Below are 20,431 nucleotides of genomic sequence, written 5' to 3' on the forward strand. Positions count from 1 at the left end.
AATTTTTAGATGCCGAGATTAGTATGTACAAGAATTTGAGTCATTAAAAATTGGTATATGGAGAAACTTAGACTCTTGAACACTTTAGCATCCTTCAAATCAAGATTTATTGATATAATTATGTTTACAATTTTAGATTTGATTAAAATTTGGGGACCTTAAACATATCTATTTAATGCTTTTTGGGAAATTTGGAGCCTCAAAATTTTGAGGTTTGGTGTTGTGGCCTAACTTGCACTGTTTATTAACTATTTGGTCTAAAAAAAAAAAAATCTTTTCAACGGATTTCAGTTAATTTTAATGACTGCGGTCGGAAATATACCGATTCAACAAAAAAAAAAAAAAAGAACCTGTTTGTTAAATAATTTCAACTACAACAGTGAACAATTTGTTGTATATGGAAGCAGAATATGGCAACCTTTTGGAGAATTTGACTTTGGAGACTAAAAAATCAATTACTTAACATTCTGTTGTAATCTATGGTTTGGAGAATCAACTTTTCTAACACAAATTGAGTCAGCACATATTACAATTTTCATTCCAAAACAAAAAATTGAGTCAGCATGAAATAATTGCACCGGAAAACACTCAGATTTTAGCTTAAGCAATTCAACCTTATATGTCACAATCGGTTTGACCAAGAAGCTTTGCCTACAATGACATATTTTGGATTAGATTGTAATTTAATTATGATAGATTCAATTTAATTAAGGTAAGAACTACAAAAGTCCTTATAAGTTTACAGTGTTTATTTATATAAAAGTTACAAGGTATAGAAGCATGGCATGGCTAATATAACATGTTATTATTTCAAACATTCATAATCATTGTTAAGTAATTTCAACTTAGCACAGTTGAAATGTTTTCTTTCCTTGGTGTCTAATGAACTCTAATTATTATAAAAAAAAAAACTCTAAAATTATAAAATATTAACAAGTTCATTCTCAAACACTTCTCTTAGAAATTGTGATTGGGTCTAATACAGCCCCACAAAATCGGTTCGTGGACATAAATGGTGAGTGGCTCATTAGCGGAAACCTAATAGCAGGTGGTCCAATGGATCTTAAAGGGACTTTGATATCATCTTAGAAATCGTAATTAGGTCTAGCACAACCCCACAAAACCGGCTTGCGATGTGAGGATTGCTCCCACTTATAAGCACATTGCCATATCATCTCATATCCGATGTGAGACTCTTATAACAACTTCTCCATCTATAGTATTTGTCGCATTTGATCATTTCACGCATGTTAACAAAATATAATAAATGAAAGAAATAAAATGATATATTTAGCCAATTATTCATATTAACTATTTGTGTATTTTTTATTTATTTTTTAAAAAATTGTGTATTTTTCATGAATACAAAATGAAAAAAATGTGTGAGTGACGCACACATACTATTAATTAGAGGATACAATTGAAAATAAACCATTAACCTTGAATTGAAAAATAAAAGTGATAACTTCTCAAGCCTCATTCTTACAATATCCACTGAGTTTCAAATTCATTTTCAACATTATTAATTTAATATAATTATAGTTCCAACATATACTAATAAATGACCAAACCTCATTAACATTTTGCAATTTCATAAATGACTTTAAGGGTATGTATGGATGAAGGGTTTGGGAGGGGAGGATTTACATTTCGTTTTTAAATTACGCATACTATAAAATATTTTTTAAAATTAAAATAATAACATGATAAACGATCATATAATACTTCAATTATACTAAATTTGTTTTAAAAAAACATATTATATAATTCATAATTTAAAATAAAAAAGTAAACTCTCCCTTCTCTTTCCCTCCTAAACCCTCAATCCAAACACACAATAAAATATTGATAACATAAAAAAGTAGATTCATACAATCCTACAATATTGAGTAAAAAAATTCATAGTGTGACCAACTTCAAAGAGGTGGGACAAGTTCACATATTTTATTCTTATTTTCCTCTGAGCTCACACTATAAATTGAGAGCAAACTAACTCCAAAATGCAACAATCCAGAAACATTTCATCACCCTCTCATTCCTACTCTCATCCTCTACACTCAAAGTTCAAAATCATATCCTTCCTAAGTTGAAAAAAATGAAAGCATCACAAATTGCTATTTGCACTTTCTTAGTGCTGCTTTTGATCAATGTTCAAGTGTCAATGGCAGTAACATGCAGTCCAGTGCAGCTCAGCTCATGTGTGAGTGCAATCACATCTTCAACTCCTCCATCTAACCTATGCTGCTCCAAAATCAAAGAACAAAGACCTTGCCTTTGCCAATACATGAAGAATCCCAATCTTAGGAAGTTTGTTAACACTCCTAATGCCAGGAAAGTTGCTAACACTTGTGGAACTCCTTTTCCTAGGTGTTGAGTGTTAAGTTAAACCTAGAAGGGCTTTCAATATGCATATGTGTCCATCGAGACTATAAAAATAATATCATATTATGTGTGGTTTGGTAATGTCTATCTGTTTTAAATAGTGACAAAAGCTATCTAGCAAAGACACTTTAGATTGAAGGTGTGTCTCGTGTCTGACACGTTATGGGGTCTAATATCGACACACACTGACAAATGTAGTTACCATTGGTGTCTACATACATGTCAGTCCTGTGTCAATGTTTGAGTATATTTTAGTGCATCAGCATACACTGACAAATATAGTTACCATTGGTGTCTACGTGTTAGTGTTGTGTCAATGTTTGAGTATGTATTAGTACTTTCTAAAGTCAAAGTATAAGTCTTATTGAATGTGATGCTTTGGTTTCATGTCATTCCTTTCGGTTCTTTGGTGTTCTCTCATCTTACATTAGTTTGTGCAAAAATTTGTATTTATAATTCAAAGCAATATTATATAATGTTTATATAATTCAATGGCAGAAAGAGAGAGTTCAGAACTCTCTCTTTCTTTCTGTTTATAACTGCTCTTGACTTTGGAATGGTGTTGTTTGTGAAATTCACTTATGAGAAAAGCATTTGACAAATATATAAATGAAACAACTAACAAGCCAACAAGAACAAACACACACAATAGAGAACAAAGATTTAAATGTGAATCATTGTATTTTAATATTGATTGATTAACCCAACTGATAGAAAATTGATATCCATATCTCGTATTTATCTTTATAGTCGAACAACTCTTTCTTAAATGATCAATGTTAGTGATTAGTTGTTAGATTAATTTTTCCTTTTATCTAAATTTGAACCTAGATCCTGAAACTCCTTATCCCTTAGCTCAAATTAGTTGCTACCTATAAAGCACGGATATGGACACCGACGCCGACACTGCTAATAATTTAAGAAAATCACAATTCAATGTAATTATATGTGTCGGTGTCGGACACGACACGTGTCTGTGCTTCATAGTGTCCAACCTATTTATAGTCTAACAATTGTCAATGTTAAGACTATAAAATCTGGACCAATGTCTTCAAAGTTACAAAATCAAAACCAGAACATGACACAATATCAAGAAACGATAGAGAGGAAAATACAGTGTATTGGAACACTTCAATTAACACATTAAGATCAGATCAAAATATTTATCAAGACTGTTAACCATCTTCATAGATGGTTAAAATATATAACAAAACCAGAGTGTATGATAAGTATTTTAACAAGGCATGGTAAAAATCAGAACAGGCAAGAATTGTTTCTCAATTTTGAGTATAAAAGTAAAAAATAAACTTATATATAATATATAATTATCGAAAAAATTCTTTGCTAAATTGGAATCCAGTGAATTGGATTGGTTTATTGGAACTGAAAATGGTCCAGTCCAAAAACAATATAGTTTTGAATTTGAATAGGCGCCAAAATTAATTTCCATGTACAACATTTAAATGGTACTTCTGATTTACAAACAGAAATTTATCATAAATTAAGCAAGTTTGTCAAATGATTCCAGCCCATAAGCCATGGCCTCTTATCAGATGGAAGCACGAAATTCAGCTCAAACATCTCCTTTGACATGTTACCTCCTGTGCAGAAACCCACCAGCTTTGCAACTATTTCAGCACTTTCCTGTACATGCCTTTGATCACAAGGATCTGTCCAAAGCTTGCTGACAAATTGCATCTTCCTCTGCTTCCCATCAAGGGGGACATCCCATTTCATGTATAATATCTCCCTCTCTTCTGGTGTCAGTCGCGATATCAATCTCTTAGCGAGAAATTCTCTTTCCCTTTTCAATGCTCTCATACTGCATAATATACAAAAGATATTCAATAAAAAATTCATATTCATGATTCATAATTCATTGAGTGAAGTGATTGTGTGAGAGTGCATAAAGAAGGAGAACCTTGATGACAGTGAGATAGTTAATTCGTCTCCGCCAACAGTAGGAGCTGGACTTGCATTCCCAAGTTCAGCTAGGTGTTGTTGCAACCATGTCAAACGCCTTAGTTCAACTTCCATATATATTTGATCAGCTGGATCTCCCTTGAATAGTAAATAAAACTGAGTCCTGTGAATAATGGAGACATAACATACATCCCATAATTCAAGGATCTGATGCTGCATCTCTTTAAATGTCACTTGCCAAGAGACTTGAGGTTCCTCCGGTTCACCTGTATACACTTCCTCTTCGATGTCTTGGCCACTTGCTTCATTCGCTTCAAGTTCAAGTACCTAAGACAAAAAAAAAAAGTCCTCAGTGAAAAGACAACGGAGAATTTGAAATGGTAATGTAACCAGGAAAATATGTAAATATAATGCACCTGACAAACAAGTAACTGCTTTTGGTACTGCAGCTTGGCCACACGTTCTTTCAATTCTGTTACATATGCTCTTATACTTCTTACATTCTCCTCTGCTGCATTCTGAAACATTTTCTGCATTTTCTTCATGTTAACTGAACTAGAGCGGCGGTAACCTGGACTTGGAGTATTTTCCTTTGAGGTAACGTCACCAGCGTCTTCACTCTTTGTGGGAGTATTCTTCTCAGACTCAGGATGAATTTCTGTTGAAACATTATCATCATTCTCGGGGGCTTTATTTTCAATATCAGATTCCATAACTTGTTGAGTAGTAGATAATGGCGAGCAGGGAGATCTGATAAAGTTGGGGCGATTTGTAGAGTTGCTTGAACACAGAGGAATCAATTTTTTCCTCTTATGTTCCTTTTTATTCTTGGGGGATGCTTCACTGGTTAGAGTTTGAAAATTGTTCGGAAGAGACATCACCAACTTGTCTATAGACCTTTGCACATTCTCAAGCTGCTGCTCAAGATTCGCAATGGTGCTTCCTTGTGAATGAAGTCGGGTAATTTCTTCCTTCAGATTAGCACTAACACTTTTGTGGACAGAAACCATGCCTCCAACTACAACCTCCTTAGGTATTGGTTTAACCGAACGCATTTCCCTTATTTCTGATTGCAACTTTGCAATTGTCTCAGCTGCGTCTTGGTTCCCAAGTCTATGACATGCCACTTCTTTTTGTAGTACTTCCAAAGCTCGGTTAGCTTCTTCACCTAGCTGCTCCTGGAGGTGCTCAAGTTTGCGGATTTCATGCATAAGGGCAAAAGGAGCAGTAGATGATTGCCTCATGGACTGTCTTAACGATGTGTTTCTTACTCTCTCACACCCTAGCCCTGGTTTTGGTGATGATAGTGCACCAGTGAAAGATAGGCACTTCTTGACTGAAGGATGTGCTGGTTCAAGTGGCTTTGAGACCTGAATTTATAAATGATCTTAAAGTCAGTTGAAATAATTTAAATTTCTGTGAGTGTGAGACAGAGGGAGACAGAGACACACACCTGCTGGTCTTCTTGAAGTTTTCTTCGCAACTCATCCACTTGAGTTTGTGCTTGGTCTCTCTGACGTCTTAGCTCTTCAATTTCCATTTCCATCTGCAATAATTGGCTAATAATATCAATACTATGATGTTACACTTGTTCCTAAATCCTAATAATCATTTTTTTTTTCAATTTACCTGTTGAATTTTCCAATCCTTTTCTTTAGATGGATCAGGAGTGTGCAGCGCTGCCTCCAGCCTCGCTACTTCCTTTTGCAAATGCTTAACAAGCTGCTTTTCTGGTACAACCTATACAAAGCATTTGAAAAAGATGACATACTTTGTGCTAATAGAAATAAAAAATAAATACAAAGGTGACAAAGAAGTGGCTATTATACCATGTTAACTTGAGCATTATTCGTAACCTCCTTTGCTCGGGTAGCAAAGTATAGTGTGTTTCGCGATTGCTCTACATGGCTTAGTGCTGGACTCAAAGTACAAATGATGGCAGTGCGTGCATTCCCACCAAGGGAATGTTGCAATATACGTGTGAGCTTTGAATCTCTATAAGGTATATGACCGCTTCTTTTTCCAATACTGCATATCATGGAAAAGTAAAAAATCAGAAGGTGAATCTCTAATTGCACTACAAAATCAACTTCCAGAAAACAACGCCGACACTGACCTGAGCTTCCTGATAACAGTTGTAAGAGTCATCAAACTAAGGTTAATATGGCAGCCTTCTTTGAGCCTGGTGCCATCTGCATGTGTCTGCGCAGCCCTCTCACTTCCAGCCAGATCAACAAAGTTCTGCATTCATTTACACAAATAATTCAGTCTGCGTCTCAGCGAGAACTATTATATCCATTTTAAAGTTGATAAAGGGGAAACTTCAATTACCAGAGTAGCAACAAAAGATTTCACACAGTCTGCTGTTTCACGAAGAGTACTTTGAATTGTCTGCAATATAAACGTGCCATATTAGTTACAAAAGTGAATGGAAGAGAAAAGGATGAGTTCTGCAAATTCCAGCAAGGAATATTACTCTCACTGACCAGTCTAATTATCTGGTGAGACCTTGAGCTGTTATCGTTCAGAGCAGTTTCGCCCACCTGTCTTTGAGCTGCAAAAAGAAGAAAGTTAATATATTAAGTTGTTTCAATAAGAAAATATATATATCTCATTGCCTAAGATAGTATCCTACCTTCACAAATGGAGATCAAATGTCTCAAGTGTTGGTCATCCCTTGCTGTTTCTTCCACTAATTTCTCAACCACCGTACCTTTCTACATTACACAAAAGATATTAAAATACATACTTCCAAATTCAAGAAAATTAAGGGTGGGTTGCTAACTCATTAAATAAATTGGAAAAAAAAATATGATGAAAGATTTAAAATACGAGATTCCAAATTCAAGACATGGAAGCTACTGAACTGCATGCTCATTAAATAAAGAGTTTTGAAAATGATGCAAGATATTAAAATATGCAATTCCAAAATTCAGGACAAGGAAGCTACTGAAGAATTGCATGCTTGTTAAATTGAAAATCAAAAATATTTACAAATACATTACCTCAGGATCATCTAGAAGCTTCAAACTTTTACCAGGTTCTGAATTTAACAAGTCTTTCACGTTCTCGTTGTATATTTCTAGTCCAGATATTTTTATAGTGAAATTTCTTTCAGGGTTCTGTAATCATGGAAATTGAGAAAGATTAGCTATAAATTAACAACCTTTGAAATAATATCCAATCCGTTAATGCATAAATTCCCAACTAGACAGCAAAAACAGTTATCATAACATAAGATATATCAAGAACGAACCAAAGCAATTGACCCGGTCATAGAACGCAGCCCATATTGAAGATTTTAGCAAACTTACGTTCAGTATATGATTATAAATATCATTAACAGCCTTCTCTGTGATTCCCCTCATAGTATATGTCTTTCCACTACTAGTTTGACCATAAGCAAAAACGGTTGCTGCAATGAAATAAGCATGCAATCATTATGTAATGCAGAGTTTCTATGAGGCACAAATCATAAGAAAGGACAGGACAAAATGATACAAATATTTAACACAATACCATTGATCCCCATAAGTGCAGATAATGCGACATTCTTTACTCCTTCTTCGTATACTGCATCGGTTATAGAAGCAGGACCAAAAACTTTGTCTGCAGTGAGAAAACCAATGTCAGCCAATAGTAACATTACTTCAAAAATCATAAATGAAACTTTTGAATTTGTAATGTGAATACCAAAAGTGAATGATGCCGGTTGTGTAGCACGTTCATTTGGTGGCGGTTTATACATGATCGTATAATCATCGATACAATCCCATGCCACCTGATCTTTAGCCAATTGCTCCCTTCTGTTTAAAGGCCTTAACCTTACTGTAACCACAATTTTATCCTCCCTAGCTCTTGGCCCTCCCGGTGTTGATACCGGTGTCCTATCTATCTTTGAAGCTGGTGTTCCAGGTGTTTTCACAGTCATCTTCTACACAAGTCACAGTGACACAAAATCATCAAAGGGATAAAAAATATTTGAACTTATATTATATGATCCAAAATCATCTTCTAAGTTTAATAACTAAAAAAGCTAATAATAACATCAATAATTAAACATTTCCTGCTACTTATGATATATGATCCAAAATCATCATTAACAACCACAACATTCAAGCCTTATCCCACTTAGTGGGGTCTGCTAAATGCATCAAATTTTGCCATAATTTTCTATCATAAACCAAAATCATCAACAAATTTGACATATTTTAACTTTAATATATTGAAAAAAGCATAATAGCATTAAAAATCAAACATTTCCTACTATTTATTATATGACCCAACACTTGAGTTCATGTATAAGATCATTGATTCCCAATGTGACATAAATTTTGCTCAAATTAAATACACAACAGAAAATTTTTACTTAATAAAATGAAAAAAAAATCCAGATTCTATGAATCTTTTACATTATTTCAAAAAAAAAAGTTTTTTATATTTCAAAAGAAAGATCTGAAAGATTCAGCATATTAAAATATTTTAGGTAATGATATTTAGTACTGATTCAATGCAGAATAACCCAACACAAATAATAAAAAGAAGTACAATTTCAGTGTTAAGATACTAAACTCAACAAAAAAAGGAAATAAATTATCACGATGTTAATTAACTTCATTTTTTACCCTAATTTTAAGCACTAAACTATGGAAAAAGAAAAATTAATAAATCAGGAAAGGAAGTAAAAAAGGAAATTGAAATACAAACTCAAAGATTTCAATTCTATCACGATGTGAATTAATTTCAACTTAGACGCTAATTTTAAGCACTAAATTAAGCAAAAAAACATAAATAGAAACTTACATTAATCAATTGAGGAATTCAATTCAGAAGTTGAGTGAGTAATTGGTTGAATTTGAGATTGGAAAGAAAGCGTGAAGAGAGGGAAGAAGCTGAAAATTAGGGTTTGGATTTGGGATTTGGATTTGATTTTTTTCTCTCTCTGTGTAGTGATGAATGATTGTGTTGAAATGAAACGAAAGTGTTACGCTTATTTTCATTTGAATTTGGAGAAACTCTAACGGCTAGTTTCTTCTTTTTTGTTTTATTCAATTAATTACTTTACAAGATTTAATTAATTAAGATAAGAAGTGTATTAATCTATTTATCTAACGTTATACAGACAAGATGTAGTGGGACCCAGATTTGAAAATTCTAACGTTTTGGGTTTTGTTTTTTGTTCTTACAGTTGTTTCCTTTTGCACTTTTATCAAATTTAAACTTTTTTTCCTAATAAATAATGTAAAAAATTAATCAATGGAAGAATGGAAACATGAATATCTCTGAGTTTGATTTTTACGATCATCATTTGAGAAGTAATTCAATTCTAGCAAAAAAAAAAAGTTAGATATTATATTGTTCGGTATCACTTGAATATTAATCTTATATTGAGTGGTGCTATATAGCACGACACTCTTTCATGCACGAACAAACACGACAACTGCAGTTTGCTCGTTAAATAAAAAAAAACAACAACGTAAAGGTCAAATTCTAACACTTTTTTGCTAGCAACCACAATTGGATCTAAAAAAAAGACTATTGGACCCCTGATATTTATGTTTATAACAAAACAAGATGTTAAAGTATTATTTACTAGCTACCAGTTAATAATACAACAAAAAAGAGAAAAGCCAAAAAAAAAAAAAAAACGTGAGTGATTTGGATAAGTGAGAAAAAAGAAGGTACAAGTTAATATTTATGATAAGAATTCATTTACAAGTTAGATGAATTATCTTGAGTGATATAAAAATTAAAATTAAAGCATTTTAGTCTTATCGCGTAATAATAACGAAAACATTAGTCATGCATTTTAGTGTTTTCCTTTTAGTTATGGCGGGTTAATTAAAACTTCTTATGATTCAATGTGATGCTGTTTTGCACAATAAAAGCAAAATTTTAACTATAGTCTTACTTTTCATTGAGTCACTTTGTTTACTTTTTCTCTTAACAAATTAGTATAAAAAAATCAATATCAAATAATCAACACCTTTATTCATTTTTAATATACAATCCATTAAGAAATTATTTTGTCCATTTTTAGGCACACAAAATGACAATAGTCATTGAAAACTCATACATAAAGAAAAGAGACGGATTTCAATCTCAGCTCTAACAATTTTGATATTTTTATAAGTTAAATTAATATATATTTTTTCTGAAAAGGTGAATTAATACTTGTAGACAAGAATATTTTACCTATATTAATTATATTTAACCAATATTATTTTAAATATTTTACAATTTTTTACCAACAACAATAAATATTATGATAGGAATATAAATAAACTATCTTTTACTTCTCTTAAAAATAATATCAATTATCAACAAATTAATACATCTACTAATTTTCTTAATACGTGGTATTTTTATTTTTTTTTAAGGACTTAAGCACGGAATTTGATCAACAGTATCTTTATATTTAATATTGAAGTATAACACTATATATGAGGGTTTTTTTTATAACGACCAATTTATGGGTAGTGATCAAATTTCATTTAGGATGTGGTTATTGTGGTCTATGTGAAGACAGCTAAGTTCAATTATGATGAGAGAATATACTTTTACTTATACACCTATCTATTGTTATTGTTATTGTTATTGAAAGGAATGCTTTGAAAGGGTCAACATCTTAGATTCAATTTCTATTGTTATAAATTGATGTTAGGGTTAGAGAGAGAAAGTGAAAGAGAGAAGATTTGATGAATATTGAGAGAAGATTTTATAAAATTTGGGTTGTTCATGAGTGAGTGATGAAGATGAAGTTGAGAGAGAAGATGAGTTTATTTATTATTTATTTATTTATTTTAAATGAAAAAGTGGAACAGAAGTAACGGCATTTACTTATTTGATTGAAAGGACATTTTTAAAATTTGTTTTAGAAGTTGAGGGATCAAATTGATGATGTTAGGATTTATGGAACCAAAATAAAAACTGGTAATTAGTGGAAGTACCATTTGATTAATTTAACCTTATTTTTTTCTTATGTTAACTCATCATAATTAAAATATTTAATAAATATATTTGATCAAATCTATAAACTTAATTCAGTCGGGACATTATATAATATATGCAGGGGTGGAGTTTGAACCCAAACACTACACTTATTCACTTTAAAGGTGTGTTTGGATCACAAAAGAAAAAGGGAGAGGAGATAAAGTGAATGGAAAGTGAGAGGATTTTGTAGTTGTTTGGTATAAGAGAAAGTAACAAAGAAAGGAAGAGGAAAGAAAGTTGTATATTTATACAATGACATAAATAACCCTAAGATTTTACTTGCAACTTTTTCATTTAAAAATAAGGCTTAATTACTCATTTGGTCCCTTAACTTATTTTTTGGTTTCGTTTTGGTCCCTTAACTATTAAAAGTTTCGTTTTGGTCCCTTAACTTACTTTTTGGTTTCGTTTTCGTCCCTTAACTATTAAAAGTTTCGTTTTGGTCCCTTAACTTATTTTTAGGTTTTGTTTTGGTCCCTTAACTCTTCCTTCGTCAACCACTTTGGTCCTTTATACTAGGATGAATGTATTAGAGTTAAGGGACCAAAACGAAACCAAAAAATAAGTTAAGGGACCAAAACGAAACCAAAAAATAAGTTAAGGGATCAAAACAAAACTTTTAATAGTTAAGGGACCAAAACGAAACCAAAAAATAAGTTAAAGGACCAAAACGAAACTTTTAATAGTTAAGGGACCAAAATGAAATCAAAAAATAAGTTAAGGGACTGAATGAGTAATTAAGCCTAAAAATAATTAAGTAAAAAAAAACAGTTAAGATAATTGAACACACAATCACAAACACAATATAGACACCATGTATAAAATATGTATAATTTTTTTTTTCTTTCTTTCTTTTCTTTCTCTTCTCTCCCTCCCTTGCTTCCTTCCTTTCTCTGTCATCTATCTCCTACCCACCCAACAAACAACTATCGCTTCCTCTCTCCGGCTCCGGAACCACCACTCTCTTACACCATCGCCTTCGGCCTCCCTACGCCGCCCACCGCCACCAGCCTCTCTACGCCTCCCACCGCCACCAGAGATGGGTCAGTTCTCTGTGCAACCTCCTTGTCCTCTCACGCCTTGCTGTAACCGCCATGTCCTGAATGTAACAACACCATCAGAACCGCCACCATCCATCGTCAATTACGATGCGTCCAGTGGCTGGATCTCCGGTTGTCTTAGATCCGGTCGTCTCGTTGTCTCAGATCCATTCTTTACTTCGCTTTGGAAGAGAAGTTTCTACTCCGATTCTATTTTCATGGTGGTCTGTTATGTGAATTTAATCTTGCTGGTCTGTTTTTGTAACTTTTGTTGAGGAAGGAAATGTGAATGGATGGTGATGTTACTGTGAAGAAGAACAGTTAGAGAGAGAAAGAGGAAACTACGCTGAAAGGAGGAGGAAGAAGAGAGAAAATTACAAAATTGCACTTTCAATTAAAGTTGAAATGACATAATTACCCATAGTGTCTGTATTGTGTTTAAAAAAATGTGTTCAGTTATTATTTCTGAAAAAAAAAATCAACTTTTTATAGAAAAAGAAGAGTTACGAACTTCACTTTTTTTTATTCTTAATGAGCAGTACAACGTGATACATAATTACATATCGTTTTTTTATTTTTGATTCATTCACCCAACATTGTTTGTTATTCATATTAATTTAAAGGGCTATTTTTGTCATTTTAAGAGAAACTTGAGCTCTTCTTACCTTTCCTTCCAATCCAGTGAGAAAAGGTTTTGCTTGTGGATCCCAGCAAAAAGATTCTTTTCTCCCCCTCTTTGCGGTAGTGCCAAACCATAGAAAGTAAATCTATCCACTCATTTTCTTTTCCACTTTCAATCTTTCTATAGAACCAAACACACCCTAAAGGTGAATTTCTAATCACTAGTTTACTTGAAGGAAAAATTTGAACCAATATTAATGCCACAAAATATCTCCATCTTAAATCTTATAGGTCTATTATGAAACTAACCCCAAGTGTGGAGGAACACAACATTCAAATATTTTTTTCATCAGATAGGTGACTCTAGTAATAGAACTCAAGTATTTTTCTCATTGAAAGAATCACATTACCAACTTGCCCTTTACACTATGACAATAGAGACCCTAGTTTTCAAGTATGTCTAGTGAAATTGCTACATGCCTACATCACCAATCAATCAATATTCTGCATCAAGTTTGATACTATTTTTCAACACATGATTTTTAGGTTCAACCACAACATTTATTTTGTTTCCAATTAAAACCAAACTGTCTCAATTTTTCAGGTGGTCCATGGACCTACATTGCATAACAAGTCATCACTATACAGCTCTTGTAGTCATGCCATTTTTTCACACTCCTTTAATGCCTTTGACACTTAGGAGTACACTGCTATTAGCTCCATTCATACTCTTCCAAATGTTACACATTAATGCAACCAAATGTTGACATATCAAAGAATGTGACACTTATTTTGAAATATACTAGAATATTCCAAAGCACCAACTTTAATTTTTTTTTATCATATTTGTATTAGTAATATATCTTACGGATCGCAATAAGATTCGATTCACGATTTAAAAAGTAAGTCTCTTACTTCGGTTAAGAAGATGTTCATCACAGATATAATTATATAGAACTAAATATTAGTAAATATTTAACTCTAAAATTTACATATTTCACCCATTAATTCTAAATCACAGCATAACTAAATATTAGTAAATATTTAAGTCTAAAAACTCAACTGTCTTGAACTGAAAAGGCTTCAAGGATCAAACTAAATTCCACATATATTCCCTGTGAAGCTATAGCCTGGCCATTTTTGCTGAATATGTAACCCTTTTACTCTTTCCAATGGGACCTTTCATTCCCATTTATGTGACAACTATTTAACCACATACAAAACACTATTTTTCCGATTTTTTTTCCTTGTCAGTTTAGCGACAATCTCTATTTCATTCTTCAATTGAGATCATCTTTTGTGCTTAGTAGTTGGAACACCATAAAATTCTCTATAGATCGACGGATAAAATCAAGTTGCGTTGAGAATGAACACGTAAATTTAAGGTAATAGCTTTTGAATCTAGCCATGAGAATGTAAGGATAATTCGTGTCAATTGGTTCACCTGCGGTACGTGCCATGAGATACAAAGAACTGATAATCCGGGTGATTCACTTGAACCAACCTCAACCAATTATCTGCAGCCTGTAAGAGAGAATTTGCTAACTGATTGCCGCTAACTCCATTTTGCATCCAAATAGGTCCTTTTAACTTATAGGATGCCATTGCAAAAGTTGGTAAAGATATCTTTGGTACGCCATTGATATCATTGGGATAAAGCATTGTTGGAGCCTGAGCACCCCTATTTCCTGAAAAATGCAATCAAAACAAAGTATTTAGGAAAATGGAAAGTTAGGCATAATAAAGCTTGATAAGATATTTTGATCTGTGAGAGTGAGTTGTAGAAGCACTTAAGAATATTAAAAAAGTCAAATTAAAGTAAAGCAATACGGATAAAGCTCCTCTAAAATCTAAACCATATATTATATAGGGTTAGGATTGCAATTTCTTTTAAATCAAACCAATATGGTGGATAATTAAACTGTTTTCATTCATATAAACTAAAAGTTTTCATAGGCTAGCTTGAAGAGCTTATAGAAGTAAGCTGAAAACAACTTATGTACATGTCATAAGTTGTTTTCATAAGCTCTACCAAAGAGTCTAACAAGTGTTTATGCCAATAAATAGGCTCAAATAAGTCACTCCAAACAGGCCCAAGGTAAAAGGAGGAAATAAGTTTATAATGCATGAGTACATCTAATAATAACAACACCAAATGAGTGTAGAATGATAAGCAAAAACTACTATGCCAGTGCAGGTCAAGCATAGGGTTAAAGTTCCAAAAATACCTGTCAAGGGTGTATGGAGTGAATGGTAAGTAAGAAAGCAAGCATCTAAATCTTTCAATGTTTGACCGGTCGGTATTCGATATATAGGATACCTAAAACATAGCATTGAAGAATGTTTAGGGACACAAAATTGAGGACTAAAGCATAGTTAAAATTATAAGTTGATATGTCATTTATGGACCTCAATAATTCAAGATTTACGGCACATATCAAACAACAAAAGAAAAGTGGGAATTTCCACGAGGCAATACCCTCTGATATTATTTGAGAGTAAAAAATCTTATTATACCCCAAAAATGAACTTTCGTTTGAATCAATAGCCGAAATGATTCTGTTGATACAAATTTGACAAAAAAAGTGGTTGGCTACACCAAGTTTAGGTAATGATTCATTAGAATGAATCACAATTCATCATAGTGAATAGGGTTGAAGATGAGATTCATGTCCAAATAGATACACACTAGAGATTTGTATCGATTGAGTTCATTTTAGTATTGAATCGAGATACGACTCACATGTATCGTAAGATACTAACAACAATGCACTAAAGCAATAAATTTAAGTTATTCTTACCATGCCACAGACAACCAACTAGCTGGCAATAAATCACAACTTCTCAATGAGTTGAGGCTAGGATAGTGGCGCGCAAGATCTAGTATCTGTTCAAATATAATGAGATATAAGATGAGATGAAAATGACGGCAAATAAACCACACATTAAGTAAGATTGGTACTCACCTTGTCAGCTAATGGTTCACGGCTATAAGGAGGATCTTGATCGAAATACTCGAAAAGAAGATCTTGAGGATTCCCAGTTTCACTTTCATCGCTAGAAAATCCCTCTTGCGCTGCAAAGTGTTTATCAAGTGCAGATAGCCTGCTCATTTGTAAAGAAGCATCACCAGTTTGATATTGATTACTTCTTTGTGTTATAGAATGTTTGTTCCTTTTGCCAAATTCACTATCACTGCTTCCATCGCTACTTGAATCTCTATAGTAATCAACATCACTATCTTCACCAACGTATCTAATGACAAAAGAAAATGAGATATGGTTACTTCTTTGTGCAAACAAAATCTGAGAAAAATATATCTGCATAAAGAGAGATAGCAGTGACCACAAAAAGTTTCTATGATCTCTTACAATGCAAGAAGAAACAAAATTTGGACGGAAACCAAAATCAAAGTGAAAGCAATCAAACTCTATTACAATCAGTTTTCAGTTTCATTTTTCCAGGTTTTTGCGCATAAACTTTTATCACTTTCGCTATCTATGAAAAGAGTATATTGCTAAAACTTAAACCACAAATGCATTTTCTGTTCATTGATTTCAACTAAGAACCAGCACCACTGACATGTCTAATCCTTCATATTTCACAAGATCAATTCATCCACAAACAAAACAAATTAAAGAAAGACAGAAAAAGAAGTCTCATTTATCAACAGTAACAGTACCATGATTCCAGTGTTCAAATGTAGACTCAACATAAACCAACAAATTCTCATGCACATAAACAAAAGCATGTCTCTACTTATGAAATATTCATTACCTTGATTTAGCAATTGACTTTTTATCTGATTGACCATATAGTTGAATAGCCGACAAATAAGGAACATAATATTGTACAACTGATTCTTTTTTATCAAGTAACAAGGGAACTCCAGCTCCATACGCACTCCATTCCTTGAAAGATTCCCATAGATCATTTAAAGCGAAGTAAGATTGATACTCTACATCACAAGTCTTCCAACCTCTCATTGTTGTCTACACCACAACATAATAAAAACAAGTCCCAAGTAAATAAGCAAGACATAGACCGTGTTTGGATAAACAACTTAATTAAGCATTTATAACATAAGTTCCTATCACATAAGTGCTTATGTATTACAGTATGAGCTATTTCTATAACAAAAGATAAAATAAAGTCAAACTGTGACCATATAGGTTATAAGTTGTTATAATAAACTATCTTAATGAGCTTATGAAAATAAACAAAAAAACAACTTTTGATCATGTCATAAGTTATTTCCATAAGCTCTCTTAAACTGTCTAACAAGTGTTTATGTTAACAGATAAGCTCAAATAAGTCACTACAAACATTCCTTAAATTCACCTATCTTATGTTCTAAGTTGTTTATATGGAGTAAATAAGAGATGCTGAAAGAGTTTTAACCATGAGCTTTAAGAGTTCTAATCCACACTAACATGATCACTAAGTTTTAAGCTGTTTTCATCAGCTATCCTGGAGAGCTTCTGCAATAATTTAAAAACAACTTATGGACATGTGATAAGCTGTTTTCATAAGCTCAGTCAAACTACAAGGTGGTTATGCTAATAGATAAGCTCAAACAAGTCAATCCAAATAAGTTGTTCCTATGAAGTCAATTATTCTCTGGTGCCAAAGTCCCAGATTCGATTCTCGACAGTGTCAATTTCGGTAGGCTAGTTTGGGTTCTTCAAAATAAATGAAGTCAATTATTCCATGCAGACACCTTTGATTAGTGAGCTTAGTGAGCTGAGAGACACCAAAAAAGTTTTAACCTATGAAGCACGGTGTCGGACACCTCAATTATTCCATGCAGACTCCTCAGATTAGAGGCGACACGGTGTCGTCCGACACATATAATTACATTGAATTATGTGATTTTCTCAAATTATTAGCGGTGTTGGTGTGTCGGTGTCAGTGTCATGTCCGGTGTCCGTATTCGTACTTCATAGGTTTTAACCATGAGGTTTGAGAGTTCAATCAAACTCATAAACTAACATAGCCACTAACTTACTAACCTATGAAAAAATTATTCCAACAACGCTTACAAACTGAGAAACAGAATAAAAACAGTGAATAAAGCTTATTGTATTGTACCCTCCAATTCCAACAAAACACAAATCAAACACTCAAAAGATAAACCATAACCATAATTGAAAAAAGACAAATAAGATCAACCTTAGAGAAATACTGAGCTGGAACCAAAGGTGTTGTAGACTCCAAAAACTTATCAATGTTACTAACAACCTCAACAGAAGAACAAGTAGATGGTTTTTTCAAAGAATCTTCATTGAGATTCTTATTCTCAGAAGCAACAAGTTCACTCTTTGAAGCAGAATCTTCACTCTTATTCTGAGTTTTCTTACGCTGATTTTGATTCTTCCTTGCTTTCACAGGAATGTAAAACCGATCCTCACCACCAACACTACCAAATTGCAGAGCAGTACCAAGCATTTTCCTTTGTTTTTTTCCCAAGAAAACCAAGGAAAATTTTGTATGATTAAGGAACAAAAACAAAAAACTAACAAGACCCAACTTCAAAAATCTTCTCTTTTTTCGTTTTTGAAATGAAAAATGAACAAAACTAAAAAAAACAAAAACTGGGTCAAGTTGATTCAGCCTAAAACAATACAAAAGAAAAATTGGAATACAGAGGATCAAAAGGTACACAGGAAGCAACACTGTAATTTTTCTCGAAACGTGCTAGTCTAAAGGTCTCAGGTTTGATTCTTTCAGATAATAACAATTTTTGTATTAAGTCTCTTCGTACAAGGTTTTGCTCTGACTTGAATTGAATTCTGCTAATGGACGGTAGGACCGATCAGTATTATTCGGTCTTTGGACTGAATATCGAGTTTAAAGAAAAAACTTTTCTAAGAAATTCTCATGAACCAAACAATAAGCAAAATTTGTAGAAGATCAAAGTGAATGTGAAGAATTTGAAGGAAATTTTAGAGAAAGGAAAATGAGAGAGTTGGAGTGAAGAAAAAGAGTAGGTAAGTGAATTGAAAGAGTGGGAGAAAATGAAAGAATTTGAAGGAAAATTTGTGTGAAGTGAAAGAATGAATAGAAGAGAAGGTTGTTGAAGAGAGAATGTGTTGTTTACATGAAGTTAGGAATTTAGAAGACATGGAAATTTTGGTATTACCTAGTGGTGATGTTACCATTTCTTTCACATTTTCTGTTTTACATTGGTGGGTCACTACAATGAATGTGATTTTCATGGGAAATTAATAATTTATTTTCTATGACAAAAGGAAATAATAAACATTTTTCTTAATTTCATATAGGATAGGATGACACGCGTCTCTAAGGATAAAATGACACGAGTCTTTAATAGATTAATCAAGATTTTAAATTCGAATACAACATTAAACATGCAATAGCGTTACAATTTTTACGAAGAATTTATCGATTAATTGAAATTTTAGGCTCCATAATACTTGAGGGATTAGTCTCTTAGCACAGAAAATATCCGATTTAAAAAAAAGTGTTAAATATTGATTATTACTTGACGAATTCAACTCTTTTTGTAAGATATTAATATTTTATGTTTATTTTAACTTAAAATGATAACCTAAGTGTTTTAATACATTGAACCCTATTTACAATATTTTTTTAAAATAACTCCATTCTTATTAGCAAGATCCTTTACAATTTTATAGATTATAAAGCTCAATATATTTTAATTGTGAAAACATCTATACAATTCTTTCAATTTTTTTCACAATTGAGATGATAGAAATCAAGAATTTACTACATTAATGGCAAACCTGACCAATGTCTCTGACCCAAATAAATCACCTCTGGGTTGGTTTGGTTTGTGAAAGGCAAATCAATATGTGACACGTGGAATGATGATAGATATGACACGTGCAGCATGCAAATTTAGCAGAGGACACTAAATACCACAAATTCCATCTAATCATACCCTCCACTGAGCTGAGTGTACTCTCTTGGACTTTTACTTGGTAAGGACAAAACGTGTCATTTATTTGCCAATGCCATTTGTTGCAAATATACTAACAGTTTTAAGTGACTCTAAGGTGAATTAATATTGGATCATAATGTTTCCAAACATTATAATGAGGTCTACTGCATGTTGATTACTCGGATTTTACTTACATGCTAGTTTTTTTGACACCATAACATTAGCATATTTTGGATGAGAGATTAATTAAAAGAGAGATAAAAACAATGTTATTATATCACCAAATAATATCTTGATTACTCCTATTCATGAAGAGAGTCTATTTTGGACTTAAAAATTGAAAATTTAATGAAAGAGAGATAAGTATATAAAAAAAAATTAAAAATATACATATTTTAAAAAAGTGGACTAAATACTTTCTCCAATCATTATTATAAGCAATTTTAAATACATTAATTATTTAATGTATATAAAAATGAAATTTTGTTTATAATAATGACCGGAGTAGACATCTTTCCAATTTTATTTTTGGAAATGCTTTAGAAAG

At 32.5% G+C, this 20,431-nt stretch overlaps 3 protein-coding genes across 4 annotated transcripts; 1 reads left to right on the top strand and 2 right to left on the bottom strand.

The window, feature by feature from the left end:
• Window positions 1-1,988: 1,988 nt before the first annotated feature.
• LOC11428913 (non-specific lipid-transfer protein 2) lies at window positions 1,989-2,786 on the top strand. The gene has a single exon (XM_003620358.4). It carries the CDS (start codon window positions 2,096-2,098, stop codon window positions 2,372-2,374), a length of 279 nt encoding a protein of 92 aa, XP_003620406.1. The 5' UTR covers window positions 1,989-2,095; the 3' UTR covers window positions 2,375-2,786.
• Window positions 2,787-3,707: 921 nt separating this feature from the next.
• LOC11437426 (kinesin-like protein NACK1) lies at window positions 3,708-9,281 on the bottom strand. 2 transcript variants are annotated; one of them, XM_024785895.2, is made up of 15 exons: window positions 9,109-9,281; window positions 7,999-8,236; window positions 7,825-7,914; window positions 7,620-7,720; window positions 7,311-7,427; window positions 6,941-7,022; window positions 6,792-6,859; window positions 6,637-6,696; window positions 6,422-6,546; window positions 6,135-6,333; window positions 5,935-6,045; window positions 5,759-5,851; window positions 4,722-5,675; window positions 4,304-4,632; window positions 3,708-4,204 (listed from the first exon to the last, which is right to left on the bottom strand). In XM_024785895.2, exons 2-15 carry the CDS (start codon window positions 8,234-8,236, stop codon window positions 3,877-3,879), a joined length of 2,895 nt encoding a protein of 964 aa, XP_024641663.1. In that variant the 5' UTR covers window positions 9,109-9,281; the 3' UTR covers window positions 3,708-3,876. The 2 variants fall into 2 exon arrangements, with proteins under 2 accessions (XP_024641663.1, XP_003620405.2); XM_003620357.4 differs by having other exon boundaries at window positions 7,999-8,239.
• Window positions 9,282-13,846: 4,565 nt separating this feature from the next.
• On the bottom strand, window positions 13,847-19,135 carry LOC11437425 (uncharacterized). The gene is made up of 6 exons (XM_003620355.4): window positions 18,132-19,135; window positions 16,737-16,951; window positions 15,926-16,214; window positions 15,761-15,846; window positions 15,188-15,279; window positions 13,847-14,647 (listed from the first exon to the last, which is right to left on the bottom strand). Exons 1-6 carry the CDS (start codon window positions 18,405-18,407, stop codon window positions 14,400-14,402), a joined length of 1,206 nt encoding a protein of 401 aa, XP_003620403.2. The 5' UTR covers window positions 18,408-19,135; the 3' UTR covers window positions 13,847-14,399.
• Between the last annotated feature and the right edge of the window lie 1,296 nt (window positions 19,136-20,431).

Source organism: Medicago truncatula, chromosome 6 (genome assembly GCF_003473485.1).
Source record: "Medicago truncatula cultivar Jemalong A17 chromosome 6, MtrunA17r5.0-ANR, whole genome shotgun sequence".
Lineage (NCBI taxonomy): Eukaryota > Viridiplantae > Streptophyta > Magnoliopsida > Fabales > Fabaceae > Medicago > Medicago truncatula.